We start from the raw sequence: 25,659 nt of genomic DNA, 5'->3' as shown, positions 1-25,659 counted from the left end.
CATATAAAAGCCAGTGCTAGCCTACCTCTGTTCCCTGACACTGCCATGCTGTCCCGGGCACACTCATCTCTGTAATTCCCCATTAGTTATCCCTGTCTGTTTTTCCCCACTTGTCCTCAGGCCAGCGGGACAGCTGTGTGCTGGAGGGGCATGTGGGTTTTTTGGCTTGCTCTGTGTGGGTTTGACTTGGATTTGTTTGATTGTTGGACTTGTTCATACACGGTTGTCTGTCATTGGAAAAGGAGGAGGGAGAGGAGCTGTGACAGTAAAAGCCAGCGAGCCACCGTTGCTACATTTAACACTTGTACATTTTTATTTAGTTAAATCAGCCATTGTACACATTGCAGCTATGTATTGTTAGTGTTGTATGTTTTTAATTTTTAACTAATACATGCCCTCATAGATATATTCAATTAGTGTTATCACCATGGGAACAAGATGCTGATTCGTCAACTTAAAATTCACTTCTTCTCACAGTATTCAAGTTCTCTGATAACACAGCAAAAAATCAAAATAAGAGGTGAATAACCATTATGCTGTTACACAGAACATCATCTGCACCGCAAATAACACAACAGAAATGCATTTCTTGAGAGCCCCATCCTTGAAGACCCTCCTGTGCTGTCTCGGACAGTCAGGAAGCCACGATGCGCTGTGAGATGTTTCGCCACGGGTCTCGTTCGGTTTGGCTGCCAAAACACTTTTTTTTTCTTTCACTTTCCTTTCTTGCCTGCCCAAAAAGTGTCAGCACGGCACCTCGGGTGGTTCTGCCCACAGGAAGCCAGAACTCCAGAGATGTTTCCATGCTTTTGGCATCATTACCTTAATGAGGAAGTGCCCTTGTTCTGAGCACTGAGTGAGTCGTTAAAAAAAGCCCAAAGAACCCTATAATTGTAGAAGGCCAGATAAGCTTGGACAAAGGATTGCTCCTAGAGCAGAGGGTTGGTTTTACTCTGGTGTTGAGCCTACTATTAAAAAAATGAAAGAGCTGTTTAAAAGCATTAAGTTGGTGTGTTTGTGTGTATGCGTGTTATGCTAAAACCCTACAGAGCTCCCTCCATTAAATATTAAGGTATAGAACACTCAAAACTTCAGATCCCTATGTTCCCTTTTGGAAAATAAAAGTGCAGACATGCCAATGTGGTTTCCAGAGGGTCGGTTTAGAAATATATATATATAATATATAGTTACATAACAAAATATGAACAGAAACCGGCTGCAAAGGATTGTGAGCACTTGTTCTTTAAAAAACACTTGATCAGAAGATAAAAACTGCTCGCTCAGTGCTAAGAGGGCCAAGAAGCTGACATGTTTCTAGGAGGGTTTGGTTTTGACCTTCAAATGCCGCATGCGTGTATCGGCTAAGAGGCAATCTCGATAAAACACGGTGAATTAATTATTCTCCTTGTATAGTGGGTTAAGTCTTTGTCCCGTAGTTATCTACAGTGCAGTGGCCAGCAGGAAGCACCCCCAGTCGGTCGGTGAGGTCGGCTAAGCGGTGATGGGAAGGGGAAGCTACCGGAGTTAGGATTGTTTAATACGCCCCGCCACAGGTCCGGATCTATAGGCTCTAATACCACAGGTAGAGCTGCTAGCAACTTGGGTACCTAGTGGGGAAATTTTCCTTTCTTTTTCTTTTGGAAATGTTTCGGTGGCTGTCTGAAGGTGTCTGCACTACTGATGGCCACAGTCAGCTGTGATTCACGTGAACAGCTGCCTTTCGCCTGCCTCTCGCAGCCTTTGCCTAGACCGGATCTCTAAACAGTGAGTCGTGGTACTCGGTAGCTCTGCAGCGCTTCCTCCCGGGTCGGTCAGCGTTTGCAATCCGGGTGGTGCCGTTCCGCAGGGTCACTGCACCCCGTAACCCACGACACCGACGGGCAGCGAGTGTTCTGCGGTCTCGTGAGTTCAAATACTCTGCTATTTACAGTTTACACGTCAAGTCCTTCGTACGGTGCATGTACACAGTCAGTGGAAGAGGCCTGTCGATGAAGTCTGCTTGGCAAGGGCCGTGTCAGTAAGCGAGCGCCAGAGCGAAGGGACAGGGACAAGTGGCGACGCCGACAGGGTGCCAGAGTGGCGGATAAACCATCCTGCCTGAAGGATGCTATCTTTGGTCACAAATTAGCTTACAGGGTGAAAAATCAGAACAGCACAAAATGAAACTTGGGATGGGGAGAAATGAATTCACTGCAGCTGCACAGGTAGGAGCGGCAGTGGCGACTCTGCTACCCGGGGACGGTGACGGCTGCGTACGGGAGGGGGGTCACGTGGCGCTGTGCAGGGGAGGCAGCTTCTCACTTGGCCTCCTGTGTCCAGTCCTCTTGGCAGAAGTGCCTAAGAAGCTGCTGGAGGTCATGCTGGAGGTCATCCCTGGGGAGCGCTTCTGGGGTGTCTTCCAGCTCTTCTATGCGAACGTGTTTTCCATAGCGGTCCTTCATCACGGTCCTCTTCTGTGTGCTGGCTTTACTTAGTATTGTCCTGGAACCAAAAAGAGGAGAGACCTGACTTAGAAAGGCCACAGTTCTGGAGGTCTGAGAGGATTTTTAGGCTTTTCCAAGGTAGGGTTACACATGCTGGAGAGAAGGCACTGCAATGTGTAAGTACGTGCAACAGCCAACTCCTACGGATCTCTACCCCTTTTCTTTTATATACTCTCTGCATTCTTTGCACATATATTTGTAGCCTATTATTGTAACTGAGCTTCAGCATTTTCCTAGGCAGAAAGACAAATCAAATTCCAGGACCCCTATGCTATCTTAGTATTCCTTAGAAACCAAGATTGAAATCAGCTCTTTAGGACATATTTTTAGCAACAGAGCCGAATCCTCATCCAAGGGGGGGATTTGGAAGGTGTTAGAGCTGGAGTCATTACTTCACTGTGTGTGCTTTTAACTGGGGGCTCTTGTCAGATATGCTGATTTGCAAAACTGATGAAGATTGTGCATGCATCATGCAGGGTGTGCATCCTCAGCGTTTCCCACCTGAGGGGCCTTATATAAAGCCACCCCTGTTTACCACCCTGTGTCTGCCTCTTATTTCTAGGACAAGAGAGAAAGGCATCAGAATGATCCATCCATCCATCCATCCATCCATCCATCCATCCATCCATCCATCCATCCATCCATCCATCCATCCATCCCTGTGCTACTTTGCTAAACTGATAAACCTGTATTTGCCCCATGTGCAGGTGGGCACGTTCCCATACCTGGCCCTGGGGGCCTGCAAATGAAGACAAGCCTTTTTATTAACTCCTGTACCAAGGTTGTGTGCAAAATCTTTTATTTCCGTGCTCTTCACGCCATTGCCAGGTTAGTCACTGCTTTAGTACCACTGCAAATAAAGCTTTGCAGGCTCTCACTGCAATCCACTCCTGTGACTGTTAATTTGTCTGCAATAACACTTCAACTTGCCAAGCCAAACCTTTTAATGACTGATCCATCATCTTTCTTGATTTCTTTCTCCACCAAAGCAGGGACTTGCACTGCCATGTGGTGACCTGTATAGCTCAAAGCCTCCAATGACAACACAGACTTCATATTACAACATACCCAAAATACCTGGAGCTCTTCCTACCTTAGTCCTTTGTATTCACACAGCCCAGTGCTGAGAAGATGCTGAACAGGTACCTGAAAGCATCAACTGTGGCCCTCTCCTGAAGACACATCACACACAGTTTCTGCTATGGGGCAGTTTCATTTCAGTAATGATTGTACCAAAGCCTGTGGCAGCAGTGGCTCCAGACTTCTGGATTTACTGAGGCCATAGCTGGGAGCGTTCCTTCCCAAGCTGTCTCTTTGAGCCTTTACCAGACAGTTCTTGCCCCTTGTTTGGCCTCTGTGAGAAAAGGGGGACCAGGCTGCTCTGGAATCATCTGGATTCCTGGTGACAAAACCCAAACCCACGTCACCTACTGCCACACAGCTTTTATCTATCTATTGATCTATTTTTATGTATTTATTTCAGCCTCTAAGACATGGAAACAAGAGACTGGATTCAGGGGAGGAACACACCCCTTTACCCAGGGTGGGGGCTTAACCGTAGCCACTCCTACAATCACCTCCACAAGCGGTAGCGCAGGAATGAACTTTAACTGTACTCACACCCAAGACTTGTGAGAACTTCACACAAAGCCTCCATGATGTTTTTCTTTAGTCTTAGCAAGTTTCTTAGCTAATTCTGCATGTCAGCTTTCACGACACATTTACATATGGATTGTTTTGTAACATGGCTGAGTCTAAGAGCAGAGTTGCACTCAGCCTGAGGCTGCTGGGCCACCAATAAAACCTCTCAGGAGCACAAGCTTTGTCCCTGGGCCCGTGGCGATGCCTGCTGTAAGGCTGTAATGGACCGAGGTGATTTTTACCTCTTCAAAGTCCTCTTTGGCTGATGGAAGATCAGAAGCCAGGCTGGCATCCCCCAGGTGTTTCTCCATCCTCTCTCCATGCACTACGGTGGTCTTTATGACCTTGCTGACTTTCCGGCCCTCCACTGGTTCGGACTGGAATTTGGAGGCACTAGAGAGAACGGCGGGTTCAGACAGGGTCACCTGCAAGGTTAGAGAGCACAGGTAAGCTGGAGGTGAATTCCACACCTCGGGATGGGCACTGGCCAAATCAATTTCTGTGTCTATGGGCTCCACAGGGTAAAGTGCAGATCTGTCAGGATCAGCTTACTGGAAACAAAAAGAAAGAACCCAAAAAAAAAAAAAAAAAAGGAAAAATAAGGGGGAAAAGAAATAAAAGGGGGGAAAAAAGGAAAATTAAGAAAAAAAGAAATAAGTTAAAAAAAGGAGAAAAAGAAAAAACAAAAAAAAGGAAAAAGGAGAAAAAGAAGAAGGAAATAAGTGGGAAAAAGGAAAAAGAGAAAAAAGAAAAAAGGATAATAAAAAAAGGGAAAATAATGAAAAAAGAAAAAAGAGAAAAAAGAACAAGAGTAAAAAGAAAAATAGGAAAAAAGAAAAAAGCAAAAAGGAAAGAAGAAAAAGAGGATAAAAAGAAAAAGCAAAATAGAAAAGAGAAAAATAAGAGAAAAGAGAAAAAAAAGGAAAAAAAGGAAGAAGAGGAAAAAAGAGGAAAAAAGGAAAAAAAAGAAAGAAGACAAAAGGAAAACAGAAAAAAAGGGGGAAAAAAAGAAAAATGGAGAGCGGGAAAAGGGAAAAAAGAAAAAACCAAAAAAGAAAAAGGGAAAATAAAAAAGGAATTAGAAAAAAGGAAAAAAGTAAAAGGAAAATAGAAAAAATGGAAAAAGGAAAAAATTAAAATAGAAAAAAGGAAAATACAAAAAAAGAAAAAAGGAAAGAAAATAAAAAAGGATTAAAAAATATAAAAAGGGGGAAAAAATTAAAAATAAAACAATTAAGACTCTTGTCACTTTACTCCTAAAGAATGAACTCTGATGAGTAATTCTGGCAAGCAAAGGTATCAGTGATGTTTTTCCCAATTCCAATAAATGCTTGCTACCCTTGCTTTTGGCCCAGCACTGCTGAAAGCACATCCAGGGCCAGCTTCTGGCCCTCCCTCAAAACTCAGTTGTGCTGATCCAAACGCCTGTAGGGCCAGACAAGTGAGGTATGGCACTTACCTTCCCAGGTTGTTTTAATTTTTAATTCCCTGGCTCTGAAACAGTTTTTGTTTAAGCCATAGATGTTTTAGCTTCTTCAAAGCAAGAACAGACCAGCAAGGTAAACTTGCTGTAACTGGGGGGGGTTCTAGGACTGAGTGGCAGGATGAGCACGCTAAGCTGCAGTGACTACGAGCCCTACCGGGGTGCTGCTGCTCTGTGCCACAGCAGGCAAAGCACACCCTACCTCTGAGTGCTCACTGCCACTCTTGAGCACCACTCGCTTCACCACTTTGGAATAACCATCTCCCTCTTCCACAGTGACGGGGGCTTGCGGTGTTCCCTGCATTAGCACCTCCTCTTTTTCCGTGCCATCTGGAGCAACGCATCGCCGGATGATCTTCCGAGTCACCTGAAGGAATGGAGTTTAGACCCCAAAGAAGCAGCAGTAAAATATTCCTCTTTGTTCTCTAGCTAGTATTTGCTACTCAAAGGCTGTTTTGTCCTGCATGAAAGAACCTTTGTAGATGGTTCTATTCCTCAATGCCTACTCAAGAGACTCAGCTGGTGCTCTCGAGGCACTGGCTGACCAAAGCAAGAAGAGAATTACAGGGCTCAAGATGTGAAATTGCCCAGGAGGATGGGTGTGCATCCTTCTGTGGATGACCCAAACATTTGCGTGGCATGGTTCAAGGCACAGACCTATCTGTGAGAATCGTCACGCTCACCACTGTGCAACAAGACCAAGGAACCTTTGGCTGGAGCAGTTTACTGATGTCTTCTCAGAAGACAGAAGATGGGGTTTGCCACTGGCCCAGCTCAGCTAAATCCCAGACCAAATCTCAGAGGATCGAGTTGTCAGATAAAAAAAGGACCACAGAAGTTTCACTTTCACTTCCATGCTGTGCAGAATTTGCTTTTCTAAGCATGATCTGATTTTCAAGATCTAGTCTCTGAGTTTATCTTACTCTTTCAGACCCAGCCTTCCTTTGCCTTCATTAGGACAAGTAAACAAACATGTCAGGTAAGATTGTGGTGGAGTGCATTTTTTTGTGGGGTTTTTAATAAACAACTTTCCTCTAAAACGTGTGGATCTATGCAGAATTTTCCTTGGACTTAAATGAAAGTTAACAAAATACATCCTGTTAGGTTATACACCATAACACAGAATGATTTTGAGAATCTAAATTATTGTTCAAACTTTGCTGTCTCTCATGAGCAGAAATTCTCATTCCTTCCCCTCTCTACTCTTCAAATCACACCCCTTCACAGCAGAAAGGCTGGCATTTCTGTGGATAATTCTTCCTTCCTTTTACAGGAGAGGAAGAAGTTAGCAAGTGGCAGAACTGACAATACCTTCTTTACCACTGTGTGGCCATGCTCATCTGTGTACTGCTCTTCTGTGACTGTTTCTGGTGGCATTTCAGGCATACTATCGGCCTGTACGACAAAGAACAAAGTTGGGTGAAGCCAGGCCTTCACGTGGGTCTTGAAATAAGCCATTTTAAAACCAGTTAATTGGTTGCAGAATGAAAAAAAAATCAGCAATGTTAAGAAAAAAAACATGTTATGCAAACAAATCCTTAGAAAGGCATGCAAAGATAAGTGATGCCACAGCATACAGGCTAAGATATGTTAGTTGACCTTGTTGCGCATGGGGCTGTCAAGCCTTCATCTTCCTCCTACTGAGGCATCTATGGAATTTAGAGCGGGGTTAGCTGTGTTACTGTAATCCTAAGGAATTGGAACAGTTTATGCAATGGAGATGCATTATTTGGGAGCATCCCAGCTTGAGGTGCAACACCAACTCAGGGCCTAAGGCAGCACAGGCTCGTGCAGTCGTTCACCACTCGGTACCTGAATGATCACCCGGCGCCGAATGACCCTGGTAGTGACCATCTCGTCCTCGTCCGAGCTGAGCTCCAGCCCACCTAACTCTTCTGCTAACTCCTAGGGGAAGCATGACTCTGTATGTGGCACTAGCAGTAGCTACAGCTTCTGCCTTCCTACACCAGCTCTGATTCTTACATTTTGCATATGTTTTCTAGGCTAATTTCACAGAAAAAATATACAAAAGCTTTGTAATCCTCCACAGGGGGAAGTACAGAGCACAGGTTACAGACAGTAGGACTGATCAGTTTTAACTAGAGGACAGTATAGCAGTAGCCTCAGAAAGATCAGGAAAAATTAAGGAAGAATTAAAAGTTTAAACAAACACGTCAGAGGGCAAAGAGAGGCTGAAAAGAATCAGTTGGAAAATAGCTCTAGTATAAAAACAAAACAGGAAAAATAAATAAGGGGGGGATGGAGAGGGTATTTTTGGTGGCACCAGCTGCTGTTGTCGCTTCATTCAGGAAAAGAACTGGAGGGAAAAAGCAGTACATTATTTCGAGGGCAGCCTGTCTTCTACTGAGCCCTGCTGTAGATACTCTTTCAATCATCTGATATACTTAAAATTCCACCCTTCCCTGAGATCCCAGAAGCAGAGCTCTGAACCCTTCATTCTAGAAGTGATTGATACCTCTGGCCACTCAGCAAAGAGAGAAGGGCTTCTTTCTAATGAATGCAAAGGTGAAACAATTTCTGCCTCTACAGCTGCACCTTCCTGCTCTAACTTGACTTGTTCATTGTTATTACTTTGTCTGCATTACATCTGTTCCAGTTTGTTACTGACACTCTCTGTCTCTCAGGCACAGATCTAACTGTCACAGGCCAAAGGACAAAGAAGGGTAGTGCAGAACCAGAATCAGCAGTCTAGACTTGGGGATCTGGGATTTGCTCCCACTTTGAAAACCTCAGGAGAAAAAAAGCTTTTACTTGACCCTTTTAACCACAGAGGGAAGGAGAAACAACTTGGTGCCAGATGCAAAGCGAGACTTAATAATTGGTTTATTGTGTCAATTACATTGAGGCAAAGTTGTTCATTTACCTTTTCTAAAGATTCCTCTTCATAGCCCCTTCCAGACTTCTCCATCTGCTCCTCAGTGGACTCCACTATCACGAGACTAGATCTCCTTGGAGAGAGGCTTTCCTGGTGGAGCTGGGGCTCCTCAGGCTCTTGGACGATGGGGGAGTCCCCTCTCTGCGCAGAGGACGGGGGCTGCGGGGGCGCTCGCTGCGTCTCTCCCTTTGCCGTGCTTGAGTGCGCAGATTTCCCGCTCGCTGCTTTTCCAGCTCCTGCGGACTGCTCGGTTCCTGGAGTCGTGATGCTGTGAATTACAGGTCCAAGCGAGTTACCACCGTGCAGCGCTTCCCAGTTTCCAGCAATGGAACATTAGGCACTTCATATTGTTATGTTGCCTGTTGTCCAGCAAAGACAAGAAATACTGATACTCCTTGACAGGAGCTACAGAGTGGAGACTGGCTGGGAATCCCACCCATCTTCCTGAGCAGATCTCCAAATGGACATCCAACCCTTCCATGCAATTCTGCAAAACTTGGTATTTGTAAAGTACTTCAGAGAGCTTTGCTGTCACTTGTGCCCTCACATCTCTACATGCTACCGTTTCTTTTTTCAGGGGGAGAGCCTGGATCGCTGTAGAAGAATGTGAGGCACCTACAACACTGAGCACAAGCTGTGCAGCTGCAAAGTGGAAAAAACAGCTTTCAGGTGTAATTCTGGAACTTTTAGCAAACAGAAATTTAGCAGAGGTTCATGTTTTGTTTGTAATGGAATTTTCATGGTCTAACCATGCTGTGATCAATCATTGCCCCAAGTCAGTTAAACCTATTATATATGTTACTATGTAACACATATATAAAGGAAATACATCTAGTCCAAGTATATGTACATTCAATATTGTTTCTAATTCCTCTTGCAGCCTGTTCCTTACCAGCTATTTAAATCTAGCCTGATTTCCCACATAGTTGAAATCAGACCTGCAGTATAGTGACATTCCCCTGTCATCATTATTCTCGTGTAGTTGTGGCACTATTGTCTCACAAGTATTCTCTGTTCCTCAAAGACATTCATTTCCTGATGCAAATCCTTAGGAAGCATTGTTATTTTTGCCTAACACTGCAAGAGAAGCTTTCCTAGATGGTATTTTCTGTCTCCCACACTCTTTCCCAGCATATCCTGAGCAGAAGAATTCCCTAAAAGTCCATTTTCTGGACTCAGCTGCCCCGTGACTGCTGGGAGCTGAATCTCCACAACAAAGCTAATCACCTCCAGGAAAATCACTTATTTGGATAGGGATTCTTGATATTTTGCTGGCTTATTAATACCTGACTCTACCCTGATGAGAGGTCTCAGCGTGGGCACATAACCAGGGAAGTTGTAGAGAAATAAACATGATCTATTTCAAATGATACCAGCCTCACTGACAGCCCCACCTCAGAATTTCAGTTTTGTTTGCAACAGGTCTTCTAAATGTGTACTGTATCATGTGTTATTACTTGTGTCTCACCTCTGTAAAACCCCATTTCAGTTCCTTTGACCATCTGAAACACACTTTTAAAAGCCCAATTCTTAACAGGTAGTTATGAGTTTTTTAAGTAATGATTAAATGGAATAAATTTTGCCTCCATTGAAAAAGCCATCCCCAATCTGAAGAAAGGGTTCTTTAGGACTCCTTTCATTAAGATGTTATCACTTGTCTTCCAAAACATGAAAAATATACATAACCCTCCCTCCACTTCTCTATTAATTATTACTATTAATTGTTCATTATTACCCTCTTCTCTTCTAACTGTACTAGACACAGTTATTGCTTTCTGTTCACAGTGACAAACTGACTCTCCTCAGCCTTAAGGCTTCCTCCACATGGATTAAAAAGCAAAAACCACAATTGAAGGAAAATTCTAGTATGTTCAGACGTTTCAAATGCAGCTGTAGAATCCTCTTATCACACAGAGAAAAAACAACCTGTTCCCTACGGCTTCATCCTGGTCTTTTGGCACTTACAAATATTCCTGTTGTGAAGCAGATGGTTTCCCTGGCACATCTTGGGGTTTCCCTGAGAATTCAGCTTCTACTTGTTCCTTGTGTGCTTGCCTCAGAAGCTCAGCCATGGACACGTCTGCCTCGCTCCTGGGAGTACTGTCCTGGAACGGGGAATAACTGACAGACACGTCTTCCTCGGAGACCAGAGGGGGGTGCTCGGTTGGCTCGCTGTCCTTGGATATTCTCTGCTGCTCTTGCTTGTGTCTCGAGCTGTACACTTCCTCTTGCAGTGCTGAAAACCCTTGCCAAGACAGAGAGATGAGAAATATCGTTACGAGTCTGACCAGAAAGCACAAGTCCTTCCCGTGCTCCATGTGCACTGAAAATCCCCGGGCGCAATATGTGACCTGGAGCTCTTGAACTCCTTGAGTGGGAGGGGACCTGGCCTCTAAGAGTAGCTCAAGGAAGGCTGGATTGCTGCTACTGTGGCCAGATTTGGACAGTAACAGGCAAAATAGCATTTACCCAGAAATTTACCTCGAGTAATTGTGCCCAAACCCCTCCAAGTATAGAAGAAGATTCACAAAATATTTTTTTTCCAGCTGATTAAGGATAGATTTTAGTGACTTGTCCCTTCCATATCTGTTATGTATCTGCTTCTGGGAAAATTAAATGTATGAAAAAAGATGAAAACACTTCCTAGAGGGCTAGGTGCAAGAAGCAGCTCACTGATGTGCCAGATTCACTGGAAACCTGGTGAACGCTGAAGAATAAATTGGGGGGAAAAAAGAAAGCTTGTATGGAATTTGAGCTGGATGGAGAGGTTAACATTCTGAAACTACTTGGCTGTGATATGAGAACACTGACTGTAACAAACAACCTTCTATTCCTACATTCTCCTCAAGACTGGGACCTCTGCAGCTGCCTAATATGTTTCAATATTGAGTTAGGCACACAAAAGCATCACTTCTGGAAAAGAGGATTCTGTAGCAAATAAATTTGGAGGTGTTTCTTCATTTTGCAACCACTGGATCTAATCCAATGAACTTTCAAACTTAGGAAATGCAATAGCATCCTAACAGAATTACAATATCCTGTATATTCGGATCCAAAGGGGTGTTCTGTCAAAGCACCGAGGAGTTTTCCTTTTTAATATCTTGGTCAAATTCTAATACAACCTTCTGAACTTTCATGAAAGCACTTGTATAAGCAAAAAAACCCCAAACCCCAAGGTAAACTGGGAGAACGTTGCTGGCCACAGCGTTTGCTTCTGAAGAATCAGCTAAAGCGCAGATCTTCTACCTGGTGAAATGTGACCCCTGTGATGCCATGCTTGCGTCCGCCCACACTGTCTGTGCTTTCACAATGGGATTCCTGTGCTCTGCCACGAGAGCTGACAGATGAGCCTGGGCCAACCCTTCAGAGCAGAGTGATGCTTAGAGAGGCACCCTGGGTCAGGAGCCACTTACCTTCACTGTGGTCCAATGCCAAGGACTGCTCCGTGTCCGCGTAGGTGCGCGTGCCGTGGCCCTGCATGGGGTCTATGCCGCTGGTCTCCATCAGGTGAACGATGTCCATGCGGTTGATTTTCGTGAGACATTGGGTCAGGTTGGTATCTGTGCCATTGGAACGACAGAGCAGCTCGGTTAACAATCAAGCACGCTCCCTCCCTTCTCCATAGGAAGGGCATATACAGGTGACTGACTGGTATCATATATAAATTACAGATACATTTAGAAGCAGTGCTATATAAAATCTAAAAAGCACCAAGCGGCTGCCTACAAAATCCAGCGCTCTGGTTTTTTCCTTTTAACAAATTTATTGATTTGCTGTGTTTCACAGAAAAGACTAGAAACAACATTGAGTGCAATCCCTGGTCATCCTTTCTGTAGCCTCAATTTCCCCCAAATTTTCTTTGTGATTACAACACACACCTGTCACCTCAGCTAGCAGATTGGAGACAGTTACACACAACAACTGGAGACAAACCTGTTGCATGTTTCCCATCTCTTTCAAGCCAGTATTTGAGGAGTGCATGGCTCTGGTCTTGAAGCGAATTGGGATTTTCAATTCGGATCTGGTGAATTTGCTCCTCTGTGAAGTCCAGCTCTCTTGCTAGCTCTGAAAAAGAAATCCACCTCTGTAAAGATGTCTGCTGCTGCTAGTACTACTACCACTCCTTGGTCTAATTTCATTCAAAGAAAAGTAAATGTCTGTGAAATATCGTTTAACCCCAAAACCTGAAAAAACATTGCATCTTGTTCCACGCCACTTTCACTTGTCTCCACTACCCTTTGCTGCCTCAAGTCTGTTAAATCCACGATATTTAAAAGGCTGTTTAGAACAGGCTCCTTGTTAACACATTAAGGACTCTCGGTATCCCAAAGACAATAAGCTTCTGAAATATTTTTATGAAACATCTTTAGATAATCAGAAAGTCATCCAAAATAAACATGATGGGATTGTGGGCCAATCCCCTCCTTGCTCTGGCGCAGACAATGTGCACTTTACCTGTCCAGCTGAATCCAAGATGATCTGCAATGTGGGCCAGTCTTTCCTCTGTCCTTTCCTGATCATCCTGTTGATCTAAAGGTCAAAGAGAGCTACAAGTTGCCTTTTGCAAGTTAAAAACCATTTCCATAGGAGAGAGAGCCCAAGAAGGGAAAGCCCTAGTCTTTTCATAACTGCTGTGTCTAAACATGGACAAGCTGCGTAATTCAAGTGAGGCCTGTAAATGCCTAAGTCCAAAATGAAACCAAAAAGCTTGGTTTTTTAAAAAGCACAGGACTACCTAGTTTTGCTATCTGAAAAACAGGCATTCATGTGAAAATAAAATCTAAGACTGAAGCACCTACTGTGTCTACTTTGGCCAGGCTTTTTTACTCTAAAACTTAATTTTAAAGTTCAGTTGAAGACTGGCTAAGTCAAGAGCCATAGTTTTCCATGCCTCCTTAGTAAATGCCAGGGTTGAAGAATTCATTGAGACCAGTGCTTCTGATCACGTTCGTTCTGTTGTAGGGCAAGTTTTGTTCAAACAGTCCATACATCACTTCAGATTATGGTCTGCACGTGAGATACTGCTAATTTCAGCGTCTTTGACCCTTTGGACGGGGAGTGAGACAAAATACTGACAACGAAGGCAAGGGAAAATCAGATAGTCATTCGTCAGTCCTCATTCACTTCACTAATGGTGAGGCTGACGGCTCCTCCCATCCCCAGAGCTAATTTGAGGATGGTGGAATTTGAGTTTTGATTTTCCCTGAATGCACACGTGGATTGCGACACCTCCAAATCGGGAAATTGCTTAGGGTTCGTGATATGCACGTGTCATTCCGGCACCTGATTTCCATTAGGGCTACTCAGTACTAGCACACAAATAGGCGAGAGGAAAACCAAGCACCAGAAAATGTGTACTAAAGTTACTGGTGACTCAGAGTTTCCTTCAGACACAGACTGTCAGAAAAAAGGAACGTAAAAAGCTTCCTTCTTCATAACTCCTGCTGATCTCTTTGTGTACCAACTCAAAAGCATAAATTTGCCCATCTCGCTTTCAATTGACGCCCCGAGCATTTTATTATTAGTAGCAGTTAATAGCTAGTAATAGGGCCAGGGAAAGTCAAAAGCCAAAACGTGCATGACCTAAGCAATCAGTTTAATGACAAAACCATACATATCTCTAGAAGTGTTTTTGCTTCTTAAGGTAACACTTCCCATAAGCATTTATGGTTTGCAATCTTGAGATCGTTTCACAGACAAGAACACAGACACAAAACAAAAAAACCCAAACACAGCTCACAAGGGGAAAAAAAAAAAAAGCACAACTAACCACCAAAAGCTGAAAAGAAAGTGCCACACGCATTACACCTGTACACAAACGCACACGCACGCACACACCAAAGAAAACAAAAAACTAAAGAGTTTAATTCATGACATGCGTCGCACAGGGAATCCCAGTCGTTGGCAAATACCTTCAGCACGGTCATGGGCATTTTCGTCAGGGATACGTTCAATCTGAGTCTCTACAGACTCATCCCAAATGGGTCTGATGTCAAAGATGTCTTCAGGAACTGACTGCTGAGTCTCACTGGATGGCACATTTTCAATAACTGAAACTTCTAGGGCGCTACTGCTTTCATCATCTGAAACTAATTCTTGTTCTCTCTCTGACTGCGTGAGTCTTTCCACTAATTTAGAAGCTTCGTCACTAATTTCTTCAAAAAACTCTATGGAGTTTTTATAAAGATCAAAAAAATGGTCCTTACTTTCTTTTGTGGGACTAAAAGCACCGCGGGAGCCTGTAGTGCTTCTGCTTTTAACTGGCAACCGTGAAGAAAATACCTTCGATCTTGCTGTTGTTGCCTCATCTGAGTCTAGCTCAAACTTCATCTCGCTCTCCCTCTCCCTGGCCTCTGCCTCTGCCTCAGCATAACTCCTAGCTTTGATGGAACGTTTGGTCTTTGGGTCCACGGGGCTACTGGCGTCGGATTCTGATTTACTGCGGCTGTCTGGCTTTGCAGGGACCACGCTCGTCACGTCGAGCGCTTTGGGTGACTCTGGCTTGCGGACGGACGTGTCCGCGTACGAGTGTTGTGGTTCGGCTTTTTGGAAAGCGGTTTTCACGGGAATTTTAGACTTTGGTTTCGCTGGGTCATCTTTCCCTTCACACTGCGAACTGTCCAGGAAGTCGTCTGGGGAAAGGCTCTCGTTTTCCGCCTGTTGTGAGGATTGCGATGTGGCAGCAGCTGTTCTTACAGGGATTTTGGATTTGCTTTCACAAGAAGGCACACTCTCCATTAGAGCAGTGGGGATTTCAATCACAGATCTCTGTTCCTCTGGGGAAGAGTCTGGGGACTCAGCACCCTGTTCAGAACTAACCAATCGAGTGACTTTGGAAAAATCTAATTCATCTTCTGCCGCACACTGCTCGGGAGAGATGGGGCAAGGCACCTGACTGCTATCGACCGTGTCGGTCTCCGTTCTGGAGAGGGGCTCAGCTTCAGAGGCAGCGGTTTCTTTCTTTGGTGATTTTGAAGAAGCTGAAATACCCATTTTAATTGGAATTCTGGATTTAAGATCTGCTTTCGCAGTGCCTGCACTGGCACCTTCACCCGTCATTTCTTCAGATCTATCACTAGACTCGGGTGATGGGGGTGAATATTTCAACGCGTCTTGTTCTTGTATATCTGGCTCCTCTGACTCTGAAGGTGCAAATGGGTCCGGCAAGTCCTTCAGCTTTGGAGATTCCGCCTCTGCTGCTTCTTTCACTTCTTCACATAAAGAAACTTCTTCCTGAGGCTCCTGCCCCACCTGGAAGAACTGAAAGCTTTCATCTGGGTAGTTCCTTTTGGTCATGTCAATGGCTCCACTTCTAGTCATCTCAAACAACTTGCCTTCCTGAAAAAGAAAAGGATTTTGTTCACTGAGTGGCGTCCCTTCTTCGGTGGGTGTCCGGGCTGGTGTCGTGTCAGGGGTTGTGCCTTGGGATCGCCTGTCTACCATCAACCCAAATATCTTTTGTTCCTCTTCTTTCACCCGAGCTTCAAAAGCTTCATCGTCTTCACGTATTTCGCTCCACATGTCAGAATCCACATCGGTTCTAGTGATGACAACCTGACCCATCAATTTCTGTGTTTCATCTCTTATATCCTCAAGGACAGATTCAGATAATTTTGTTGAATCTGAGGTCGGAGACCCTTGTGACATTGTCTGAAATCCATCCTCTGGTTTGGGCGCTATTTCCATGTACACCTCCTCTGAAGAACAACATTCACTGCCCGTGTCTCTGCTAAGTAAAGTTTCACCAGTCTGATCTTTCCCTTCTGCAACAGAACAGGTTTCCCTAGATAGCAGACTTCTACCAGATCCTACCTCACTTTCAGAGTCAATGAAGAAATGTCCAGAAGACACATTTTCATAAGGGCTCACTATATATGGAGCACTACCGTCAGCAACATCTGCTGCACAGCTGTCAAGTTCCACTGTGTCAGCGCTTAGGGATGAAAACTCTGGTAAGGGCTCCTCAGCATGACCAGCCCTGTGAGATGTCTCACAACTTGTATCTGCTTTCCCCAAATCCCCTGCCGAAGCAGAATGGTCAGTGGTGTCACCTTCGGCCAGTTTGCCATCGCGTGGAACAAAGTACTCGGTGGTACTGTGCCCACGAGAAAGACCATCTGCCTCCTCTGACACAGCTCCCGCAGAAAAGAGATCGCTGTGTGGTGACGGGGCTGTGGCTTTGACATCCTCTGCAGCAGCATCGCACCGCCCCATCGTTAGTGAAGACTCGGCGTGAACCTGTGTTTGACAACAGTCACCGAGAGAGTGACAGGGAGCACACCCAGATCGTGTGACCGGGGCGTCGGGACTGACTGTCTCACAGTCACCTCTACCATCACAACATGTTGATTCTGTGCTTTCTGCTGATGCACAACCATCGGAAGGACAAGTGCCCGTGGAAGGCTTACAGCTGCGCCCAAGGATAAGCGGCTCCTCTTTGTCACCTTCACCTCGTGCTTTAACCTCACCTATCCCGACAGAGCACGGCTGGGAATCAATGGGTTGGAAACCTGCTTCGTCAGGGCTAGAGCTGGAGTCAATACTAGATGGTAAAGGTGAGGGTGGCTGCACTCGGATCACAGGCTCCATTAAGAGGCCTGAGTCAGCTTCTTTTTTGAGCCGAGTCAATTCAGGCTCGCTTTCGGAAGAGGAAGAACTCTTTCTAGACTCAGCAGCAGGTGCCACCACCGTGGGTATGTCCTTTTCTACTGCAGCAGCTGGCTCTGATGTTTCAGCCTCACGTGAGGCTTCTGAATTGGCAACCACAGAAGATTCATCTTGCTTACAACTCTTTTTATAATCTCTTTTCTGCTTTGCTTCTTGTTCCAATTCATCAAACATTTTGATTTTGGTCACCATTTTAAACATCTCTTCTTCAGGGGTAAATCTCTTCTTTGGTTCACTTTCCGAATCGTCCTCCGGTTCTTCGTTGACTTCAGGGATGGTGGCTGACTTGGGTATGTCTGCCATTTTAGGTGTGATTTCATAGCTAATTTCTTCCGAACTAGGAGTTTCGGGGGAAACGGGGCTTTTCCCTGAGCTCTCCATGAGGGATGTTTGCTCTAGACTGTCGTCATCGGCACTTCCCTCAGGGTCACGGAGAATCCTGGAACGCACCGATGCCAGCTCTGGGCAGGCTTCTGCTTTGCTAAGAACAGACGGAAGAGGACCCTGCCCCAAAATACAAGCTTTCACTGTTGGTTCTACAGGGCTGCTTTCAAGGGAATCGCGGCAGGGGGACTCTTTCATAGGGCTGGGCTCCAAAGAGTCAGGTGTTTTGTGTGATGAGTTATCTTCTAGCACTGGGCTTGCTTCCAGGGAGTCTTTATGACTTATAGTCAAAGAGTCATCTGCAACTGGGCTAAAGGCTTCACTATCATGGCTAGCAAGTGAAAGTTCCAATTTCTGGGGACTTCTAACTGTAAGACGGCGTTCACAGGCTACATCTTTTTCTTTCTCTAAAGCAGTGTCATGTGTTTCAGAAGACTTAGTGAAATGTGCAGTGGTTCTGGATTCTTTATCCCTGCTAATATCTTTCATAATGGAAGCTGAGCTACTTTCTTTAAGTTTATCAGCCTCTTCTTCAGAGGCTGGAGGTACATGCTCTTCTGATACACGGTCAGAACGAGATTCACTAGTCTCGGTAACAGCATCTAGCTGCCTCTCAGTAATACCTTTTTCATCTTCCTTTGAGGAGAGTTCCTTCGTAGAACATGTTTCTGCTGTTGTGTGTACTCGAGCCGCTCCTTTAGCATCTTCAATTTGCCCATCAGTTTTCTTTGGTGATAATGAAAGACTTTCTGGGCTCGTTTCAGGAGTCTCTGCCAGACCCTCATGCTTGTAACTTTCCTCCGAGCTGATCTGAGGGGTTCCGTCAAGTAGGCTGCCTGGAGAGTCAGCCACACCTTCATGTTTAAGGCTCTCTGAGCTCCCCTCAAGAGCAGCACTCTGCAGAGAAAGAGCAGGAAGGAATCCGTCTTTCCCATACTCTGTGGGAAAAGCAGCACCGAAAGGACTGGTCAGTACTTGCTCCAAGTTAAGCTCTCCCTCCTCAGTCACTGAGAGGTGTCGGAACTGTTGGTATTTGTCATTATCCTCCAGTTCTTCTTTAATGACATCAGAGAAGTCTGTTGAGGTTTTCCTGTCAGGGCTGATCTGGAAGTCAGGATCTCCCTGATCATCAGGAGTCCTGCCCTTCCCAGCTGCCGTGTCTTTGGCACTTTCAGCAACTATTACCGGAGGGAGAGGTTCAGTTGGCTTTTTGCTGCTCTGCTCTTTCACTTGGTCTTTGCCACCAGCTTTCTTGGCAGTTTCGATGGTGGAAGTTTGCGTTTTTCCTTTCTTAGATTGTGGCTCTTTCTCTGCTTTTGACACCGTGCTCGGTTTGTCCTTCTGTTTGTCTGTCTTGAGGTTTGACACTCGCCTCGTTTCACTCTGGGAAGGAATCGTTTTCTTGCGCGGAGTTTCCTTCTCAGGAGCCTGTTGCTTCTGTTTGACAGATTTGTGCTCAAAGAGTCCGGAAATATTCTTGGACGGGTCTTGCCCTGACTGGAAGGCTTTCATCAGTTCCCGAACGGACATGGTCTCTTCGAGTCTCTCTGTCTTGGATGAAGGTGAGACGGGTGGCTGGGCTTTGTGTGCTACCGGCTTCTTGACCTGTGCTGGTTTTTTAGGCGCCTTTTCGGCAGGCCCTTCTTTTGCCTGAACTCTGACGGGCAGTTTTGACCGTACTTTTTGCTCGTCTTCCACTCGTTTCTGAAGAGCTTTCACTTTATCTTTTATTGAGCCAATGGGAGTTTCCTCGATTACAGGGGACACGGCTTTAGGCTCTGGAGCACCTGTCACCTTTAGGCCAGCCTCCCCAGCCGGCGCCTCGTCTGCAGTGAGCTTGGGCAGCCTCAGTTTCTCTCCGCTGCTGTTCACCTTGCTTTCCTTTGGCTTTGGCTTTTCTTTTAGCTTTGTCCTAAGAGGCTTTTTAATTTCTGAGGCTGCCTTCTGTTGCTCCTGTGAGCTTGGTTTCCCAGTTTTTGGAGATTCTTTTCCTTTTTTTTCAGAATCCCTGCTTACTACTGCAGCTTTGACTTTCTCTTCTACTACCTCCTCGTGTAAGGCCTGTGGCTGTTTCTCATGAAGAGAAACGCGTGTTTTTAAATCCTTTCCTTTCGTGTCCGGCTCCCCCTTTTTTGTTGTCCCTTTGCCTACCCTGACTTCTAGGCGGCTCGGCTCTGTGACTTCTGATGGAGCATTTCTCCTGGCCTCTTCAATTTCTTCATCACTGACAATGATCCATTCTTCTTCTAAGGGTTCTTGTCTGGAAAGGGACTTCTGCAAAACATGTTCTTCCCTGGTGTAGGATCCACCTCTCAGAATTTCATTTACTTTTTCTAAGTCCTCTTTCACTCTTTCAACTATTTCAAAAGGTTCTCCTGGCTCTTCTTCAGCGGACTTTTCAAGATCTTTCACTTTAATGGAGCCTGATTTATCAGAAGGGTCAGTTGTCAGGATGGCAGTCATTTTGATCAGATCTTGTTTCATCTCAGAAACTTCAGACAACAGGTCTGGACTGGCTAGTACAGGGACTTCATTAACCAGATGGCTTTTCAGGACAGATGTTTCTGTAGATTCTGTCTCGTCATCTTTGATGCGAATGAAAAACATTGAAAGTAAAATGGAAATCAAAAATAGAGATTGGAAAATGCAATCAGGACTGAAAATGACAGTCTTTGGCTGTAGTGGTAGGAAGGTCAACAAAATGGGCCGGGAATGGTGGATCCACAAGATCTGAGGGTACAAGAGCAAAGCAAAGCTAACGGGGGGGTGGGAAAAAAAAACAACTGAAAAGGAAAATGGCAGGAAATAACTTGCTTCACTTTATCGCTAGAGCACAACCACACATACAGTATCAAAGCTGGAACAAACCAAATCAGGACACCACTAAAAAAAACCCAAAACAACAACAACAACAAAATTTCAAATCAAAACCAGAAGAAACACAGTGAAGTTACACAAAGAGAGGCATCTCAAGATTGTTCAGATGTTACAGATCAATGTTCAAATAAAAAGAAAAACAAGAAAAAAGGGGGAAAGCATTAGAACTGATTGAAAGTCAATTTCCTCTAAGAGAAAGCCAGTGTTAGCAAACTGTCAGAATAACATCGGGTTAACGGGTTTTTTTTTCTTAATGACCAAAATAAAAAGTGAAAAGTAATTCTGCAGTAATCTAAAATATGATCAAATACGTAGAGATCTGAATCAGCTGCAAACCGGCATTTCATCTAAGGGGATTTCACACCTACACAATGAAACAAACAGGCTTTTGTTTTAAGAGGCATGGTCCTTTCCTTGGAACATCCTCATTGACAACTAATGAACTGACTGAGGAAAGAGAAGACAGAGAAGAAAAGGAGAGATAATAAGAAAAAACTGTGAATCAACTTAGAAGTGATTTCAGAGTTTTAAAAATGTAATGTATGGCAACCCAAAGTCACAGACAGTCACACTAGACACATACGTACAATTCATGTAAGGCAAGTTATTTCCATGCAAAGCAAAGGTGTTGCAAATGCTGCTGGGTATGTAGCTTTGGTTAAAAACAAGAGCTCTAAAAATTATTCATATAAATTAAAGGTACATGAAAACACTGTAAAACATACTGTGGTGAAATATTTGTCTAATCTGGCAATCAATATACAGGACGGTGGCTGCAGGTAATTCCCATTATGCCATAACTGCCTGCCGGTAATATTTCATTTCAGCAAGGACTAGCAGAAAATGGATATTGAACAGAACAAAACACTGGAGAACTGAAGCAAGTTACAAACAGAACACAAAGCTTAGGAATCACAGATGGACATTTTTCCTTTAAAGGTAGCACGTCACGTGGAACTGCACATTTCGGCACCCCAGTGAAAGTCAAAGAACTAATGCAAATATGGAGACCTTAAGCAACACATAATTAACTTATTTGTAAAAAAGATCCATTTTGCAACGCTGTTCTCCTGGGTGTAAGGAATGCTAAATACTTGTGCTGTACATTAATTAGAGCCAGATTGCTGCAGGGTATTGTGGTGCTGAAAATGTGGTCTTTTGGTGCTGCTGCTTTACAATGAACTGTCTGGTGCACGCTGAAATGCCAACCAGTAATTTTGTAAATTTGTAATATGTACTTTCATAAATAACAAATGTGTGACTTTCACTGGCCAATAACTGAGTTAGTCAGCCTGAAGCAAAACAACTCCAGTGGGAAATAAATTGGAAGTGCTATCCAGACAGTGTGTGGCTGGAGCAGGAACACTCTCTAGGGTTCTCTGGGGCACTCAGCAGTGAGAAAGCGGCAGGAGGACAATACAAGACGTTGCACTTTAACTGCAGACAAGGCGAGACGTTGCACTCCAAATTGGAAACACAACAGATGTCATTCTTTTCCTGAACAGATCCAAGAAAAGGCTGCATTTGGAAGCAGCGCTCATTAGGGACACTTCCATGTGTTCAGATATTAGTTTGATTTGACTCTCCCGTAAAGGAGACGTTTGCGAACCCCTTGCCCGCAGTCTGTCATGGTCATGGCCTGACTGTGCATTTACAGGGGGTGTTTGTGCTGTGCCAAGCCCTCAGGTCAGATTTCCAGCCATATTTCACCACAGTAAAGGGTGGGGCAAGGGAGGGAGGGATAAACAGCCTGATTCCTTTGGACAGTATCACTTTTTGGCATGGTTGTATTCCATGAGATTAATGAAATATATTGGAGTCCTCATTAGGTTTTCATTAAAAGTGATACTGTCATCTGTCTCAAATATGAGGCAAGAATGTGTGTCAACAAATGGTGAAAACAAAAGAAATGGAGGGATGAGCATTCATACAAGCAAAATAGCAATAGCAGGTTCACTAGGGATGTCAAAGGAAAGTAAAGGCTTAGATGAACGGTTTTTAACTGTATTACTCGTTAATTTACATGTTAAAGTGTATTGAATTGGATAGCTGCTGAGATATTAAATTGGTTTTTATTACATTTTTTAACTATTGATGTTATTAGCAATAGCAGTTAAAACTTAGCTCTCTTTCATGCTTATCTTTACTCTTAACCATCTCTCATACAAATTGCATTATAACAGTCTCAAGAAAAAGAAGAAAATCTTACTTTTTTCTGAAGTCATATCAACCTGGAAGAGGAAAAAGCAGGAGATTTAAAAGTTCAAATATAACTGCTACACAGAAGCCATGGGTGAAGTGTTAGTTGTATGGAGACACATGGACTTAAATGGAACCAAGAGTTCATTTAAAATAACAGTAAAAGCATGGCTTAATTTATTTAGGGTCTCCAGTATCAGAAAAATGCTTACTTCACAGTAGCTTCAAAATGTTGCAGTGTATTTTCTTTAAATGCTCTTTAGCAAGTCTGGAGGACCTAAACTTTTGCATTACCAGGTGTTTGGTTGCATTGCTCTCAATTTATTTCTTCCTCTCTAACACAAAATAGTCCAATATGGTTATGTGAAGGCATGTGGTCCATCTGGAAGGCAACCAGGAGGTTTCATCCATTGTGTTTCCTTGGACACATTCACTCTGAGAGCATCAATCACATTTCTGCCTCTGTGGTCAGTGATGATGAAATGCAGGTGCAACAATGAAGGCAGAACTGCCCAAGGCATGACCAAGGGCTGGATGCCACTAATAGCTATTGATACCTTTAAATGGAAGCTGTGGTGACCCTCACAGGCACCCTTTTTGATTTTTCAGAGTTATTTGGGTACAGATCAAAGAAAGCCATACAATTTTACTGTTATTCAAAAGAAAACACAGTCCTTGTCAAAAAATAATTAAACAAAACACCATCTCAGACCACGAAAATTCAAGAAGCAAATTTTTGAGGTTGCTTTGTAATTTCAGTTTATTTCAGTTCTGCGAGCATTTGTCCACACCAGCACATGCTGCTTAAATCTGGCTATGGAAAAATATGCAAAGTTGCAAGTAGCATTAAAGCTCTAATTTCCTATACAAACTTGTGGTAGGGGTAGGACAACTGTGAAGAATGCAAATCAGCTGTGCAGTACTGCTGGTACAAGATACTGTGTATGGTAAAGCCCCCAAGGTTTTAGTGAGTGCTGAAAAGGTTTAAATAGCTCAAACTGTTATTTATAAAGATAAATGCAATATGCAGTCTCAGTCAAGATGTTAGAAATCCGTGCCTTTCCACGAGCTGACGCTGAACAGAAGGAAATCCCTGGCCACATGCGCATGTTTGTACATGCCTGGTAATCTTTCAGGTTCACATAATTACACCTCACAGTCTGCAGTGTGTGCAACACATGCGTAATAGCCCGAATTCCTCTGATGCACACATGGCCCTGCATGGTAACCCTGCATCCCTAGGATGTTCCAGCTTCCCTCACTTGCAGTTCTTCCACATCAGTCCAGATTTATGTAAGCATAGGAATTAATACTACTGACATAAAAATTCATGAAGTCAATAAAAAATATTTTAAAATGCTTATAGCTATCATTTGAGCTTGTCTTTTTGTGCTTTAGTTTCCCATAGAAAAATAGAGGTCATATTTACCATAGGAGTGGTAAGTACTTTTGTAATGATAATAGGAAACCGCATGCCAAGCCACAGACCTGCTGAATCTGTCGTGCAGGGCATGGAAAAGATGTGCATCATCTCTGGGGAGCTGGCTATTCTCACAGTGTTTCCAACAGCTGAACATCATCAAAATGTGAGGACACTTCTCTAATGTTACTCCTTTGTGTAGAGGTCAGACCTGAAGTAACGTAAGTGCCAGACCAGGGCTGGGAGCTCTGGGGGGAGCTGATACAATTTAGTTTATGCTAAAGGTGAAAATTCTAAACTTTTTACTTGTTAACTTCTGGGTTAACACTGGTTCTGTACTGGATGTCAGTCACCCAGCCCAGTAACCTGTAACGTCCTGTCTACTGGATGTTACCAATGGAGAAGTCTGGTCACTTTAACATGGGGGAAGATCAACTCTGTCTATTCCCAAAGTGAGTCTGTGCAAGGCCCTCGGTGCTGTGCTTGTAGCACTGAGCTAAGGATCAGTTCCGAGTTGTGTCTGTTAATTGTGTTTGAGTAACGTGTGCAGGCAAGAGCACGCCGATTTAGCAACATTACCTCTTCTGGTTCTGGATCTGAATCTGATTCCTTTTGGTCCCAAAGTGACATGCAAAAAGAGAATGGGGAAACAGAGCAGGCAAAAGGCAATTTTTAGAAGAGAGTAGGAAAAAGTTAACTTCCCACAACATTTAACAGAAAAGAAGAAAACACAGCACATTTCTGCAGTTGATTTCTTACGTCCAAAAGCAGCAAAACTAAACACAAAAGGCTACAGAACCGAGCAAAATACAAACAGAAAAGTTAGACATCTAGTGAACCTTATTTATACAAAACCTTTAAATATATAGGTGCTTTTTCACCCATAAATTAGCATATATAAAGACTTAAAATGTTCAAGAACTATTACCATTTAAAGTCACAAAATGCTGAGATGCTCTGTTTTAAAATCATACTATAATGCTAAATTGCTATAATAAAGATTAACTATATTCTAAAAAAAGCTGAGAAGAAAATGATCACCATTTTGGGCAAATACATCCCTAAAAGGCACACGGCTTCTCATCTGACCAGGATAGAAAAATAACTTGTGTTTTCAGAGAATAAATGTAAACTGACACTTTCTAAGGAATGAAATGTTTAATATCTGAGGACACTCCCCTTCATCTCTTCTGAGTCCTCAGGAAATACCTGATGATGTCTTCAAACACTGGCATTAAGAGTACCAAACCCAAGACACTGAAACCCCTTGCATGGAATTTTTTCCTCTTTCAAGCCCCTGCCCACAAAGCTTTAATCCTGTTTAGCCCTCCCCCTCATTTCTTGTTTGTATGATAACGCTGATGCCTGCAGCTGGGTATCATTTCACAGTACCTTTGTGTAAATGGGTAAAGTGATGTTTAAATTACATATGGCTTGATGAACGAGGCCTCTGGTAGACTTTGGCTCTTTCATGAATGATAATCGTCCGCAGGGCTCCTGAGTGCTATCTCGGACCTGGCACAGTAAAAATACACACATTTAGCCTGCTGCTCTGCTGTGTGAGCTACTTGTGTCTCTCAAAACTAGTCAGCAGGAGGGACCAGATGGG

General features: G+C 43.9%; 1 protein-coding gene across 18 annotated transcripts in view; it reads right to left on the bottom strand.

The window, feature by feature from the left end:
* Positions 1 to 290: 290 nt before the first annotated feature.
* Positions 291 to 25,659, bottom strand: part of ANK2 (ankyrin 2) — a 274,114-nt gene continuing 248,745 nt past the window's right edge. For 17 of the 18 annotated variants that reach the window (XM_088055994.1, XM_088055992.1, XM_088055999.1 and 14 more), the window contains 15 exons: positions 25,443 to 25,565; positions 24,630 to 24,659; positions 22,641 to 22,662; positions 14,416 to 20,139; positions 12,959 to 13,033; positions 12,437 to 12,568; positions 11,917 to 12,063; positions 10,469 to 10,748; positions 8,492 to 8,771; positions 7,420 to 7,512; positions 6,919 to 7,002; positions 5,810 to 5,974; positions 4,367 to 4,549; positions 3,424 to 3,515; positions 291 to 2,481 (listed from right to left, as the gene is read on the bottom strand). In XM_088055994.1, the coding sequence (XP_087912120.1) occupies positions 2,298 to 2,481; positions 3,424 to 3,515; positions 4,367 to 4,549; positions 5,810 to 5,974; positions 6,919 to 7,002; positions 7,420 to 7,512; positions 8,492 to 8,771; positions 10,469 to 10,748; positions 11,917 to 12,063; positions 12,437 to 12,568; positions 12,959 to 13,033; positions 14,416 to 20,139; positions 22,641 to 22,662; positions 24,630 to 24,659; positions 25,443 to 25,565 (7,614 nt within the window). In that variant the 3' untranslated portion in view covers positions 291 to 2,297. The remainder of the gene's footprint in view (positions 2,482 to 3,423; positions 3,516 to 4,366; positions 4,550 to 5,809; positions 5,975 to 6,918; positions 7,003 to 7,419; positions 7,513 to 8,491; positions 8,772 to 10,468; positions 10,749 to 11,916; positions 12,064 to 12,436; positions 12,569 to 12,958; positions 13,034 to 14,415; positions 20,140 to 22,640; positions 22,663 to 24,629; positions 24,660 to 25,442; positions 25,566 to 25,659) is intronic. The other variant, XM_088056005.1, reaches the window with a different exon arrangement.

This window comes from Pseudopodoces humilis, chromosome 6 (genome assembly GCF_049639895.1).
Source record: "Pseudopodoces humilis isolate 2021_Gansu_Grassland_sample_001 chromosome 6, ASM4963989v1, whole genome shotgun sequence".
NCBI classification, from domain to species: domain Eukaryota; kingdom Metazoa; phylum Chordata; class Aves; order Passeriformes; family Paridae; genus Pseudopodoces; species Pseudopodoces humilis.
This window is presented reverse-complemented; position numbering and strand designations above follow the sequence as displayed.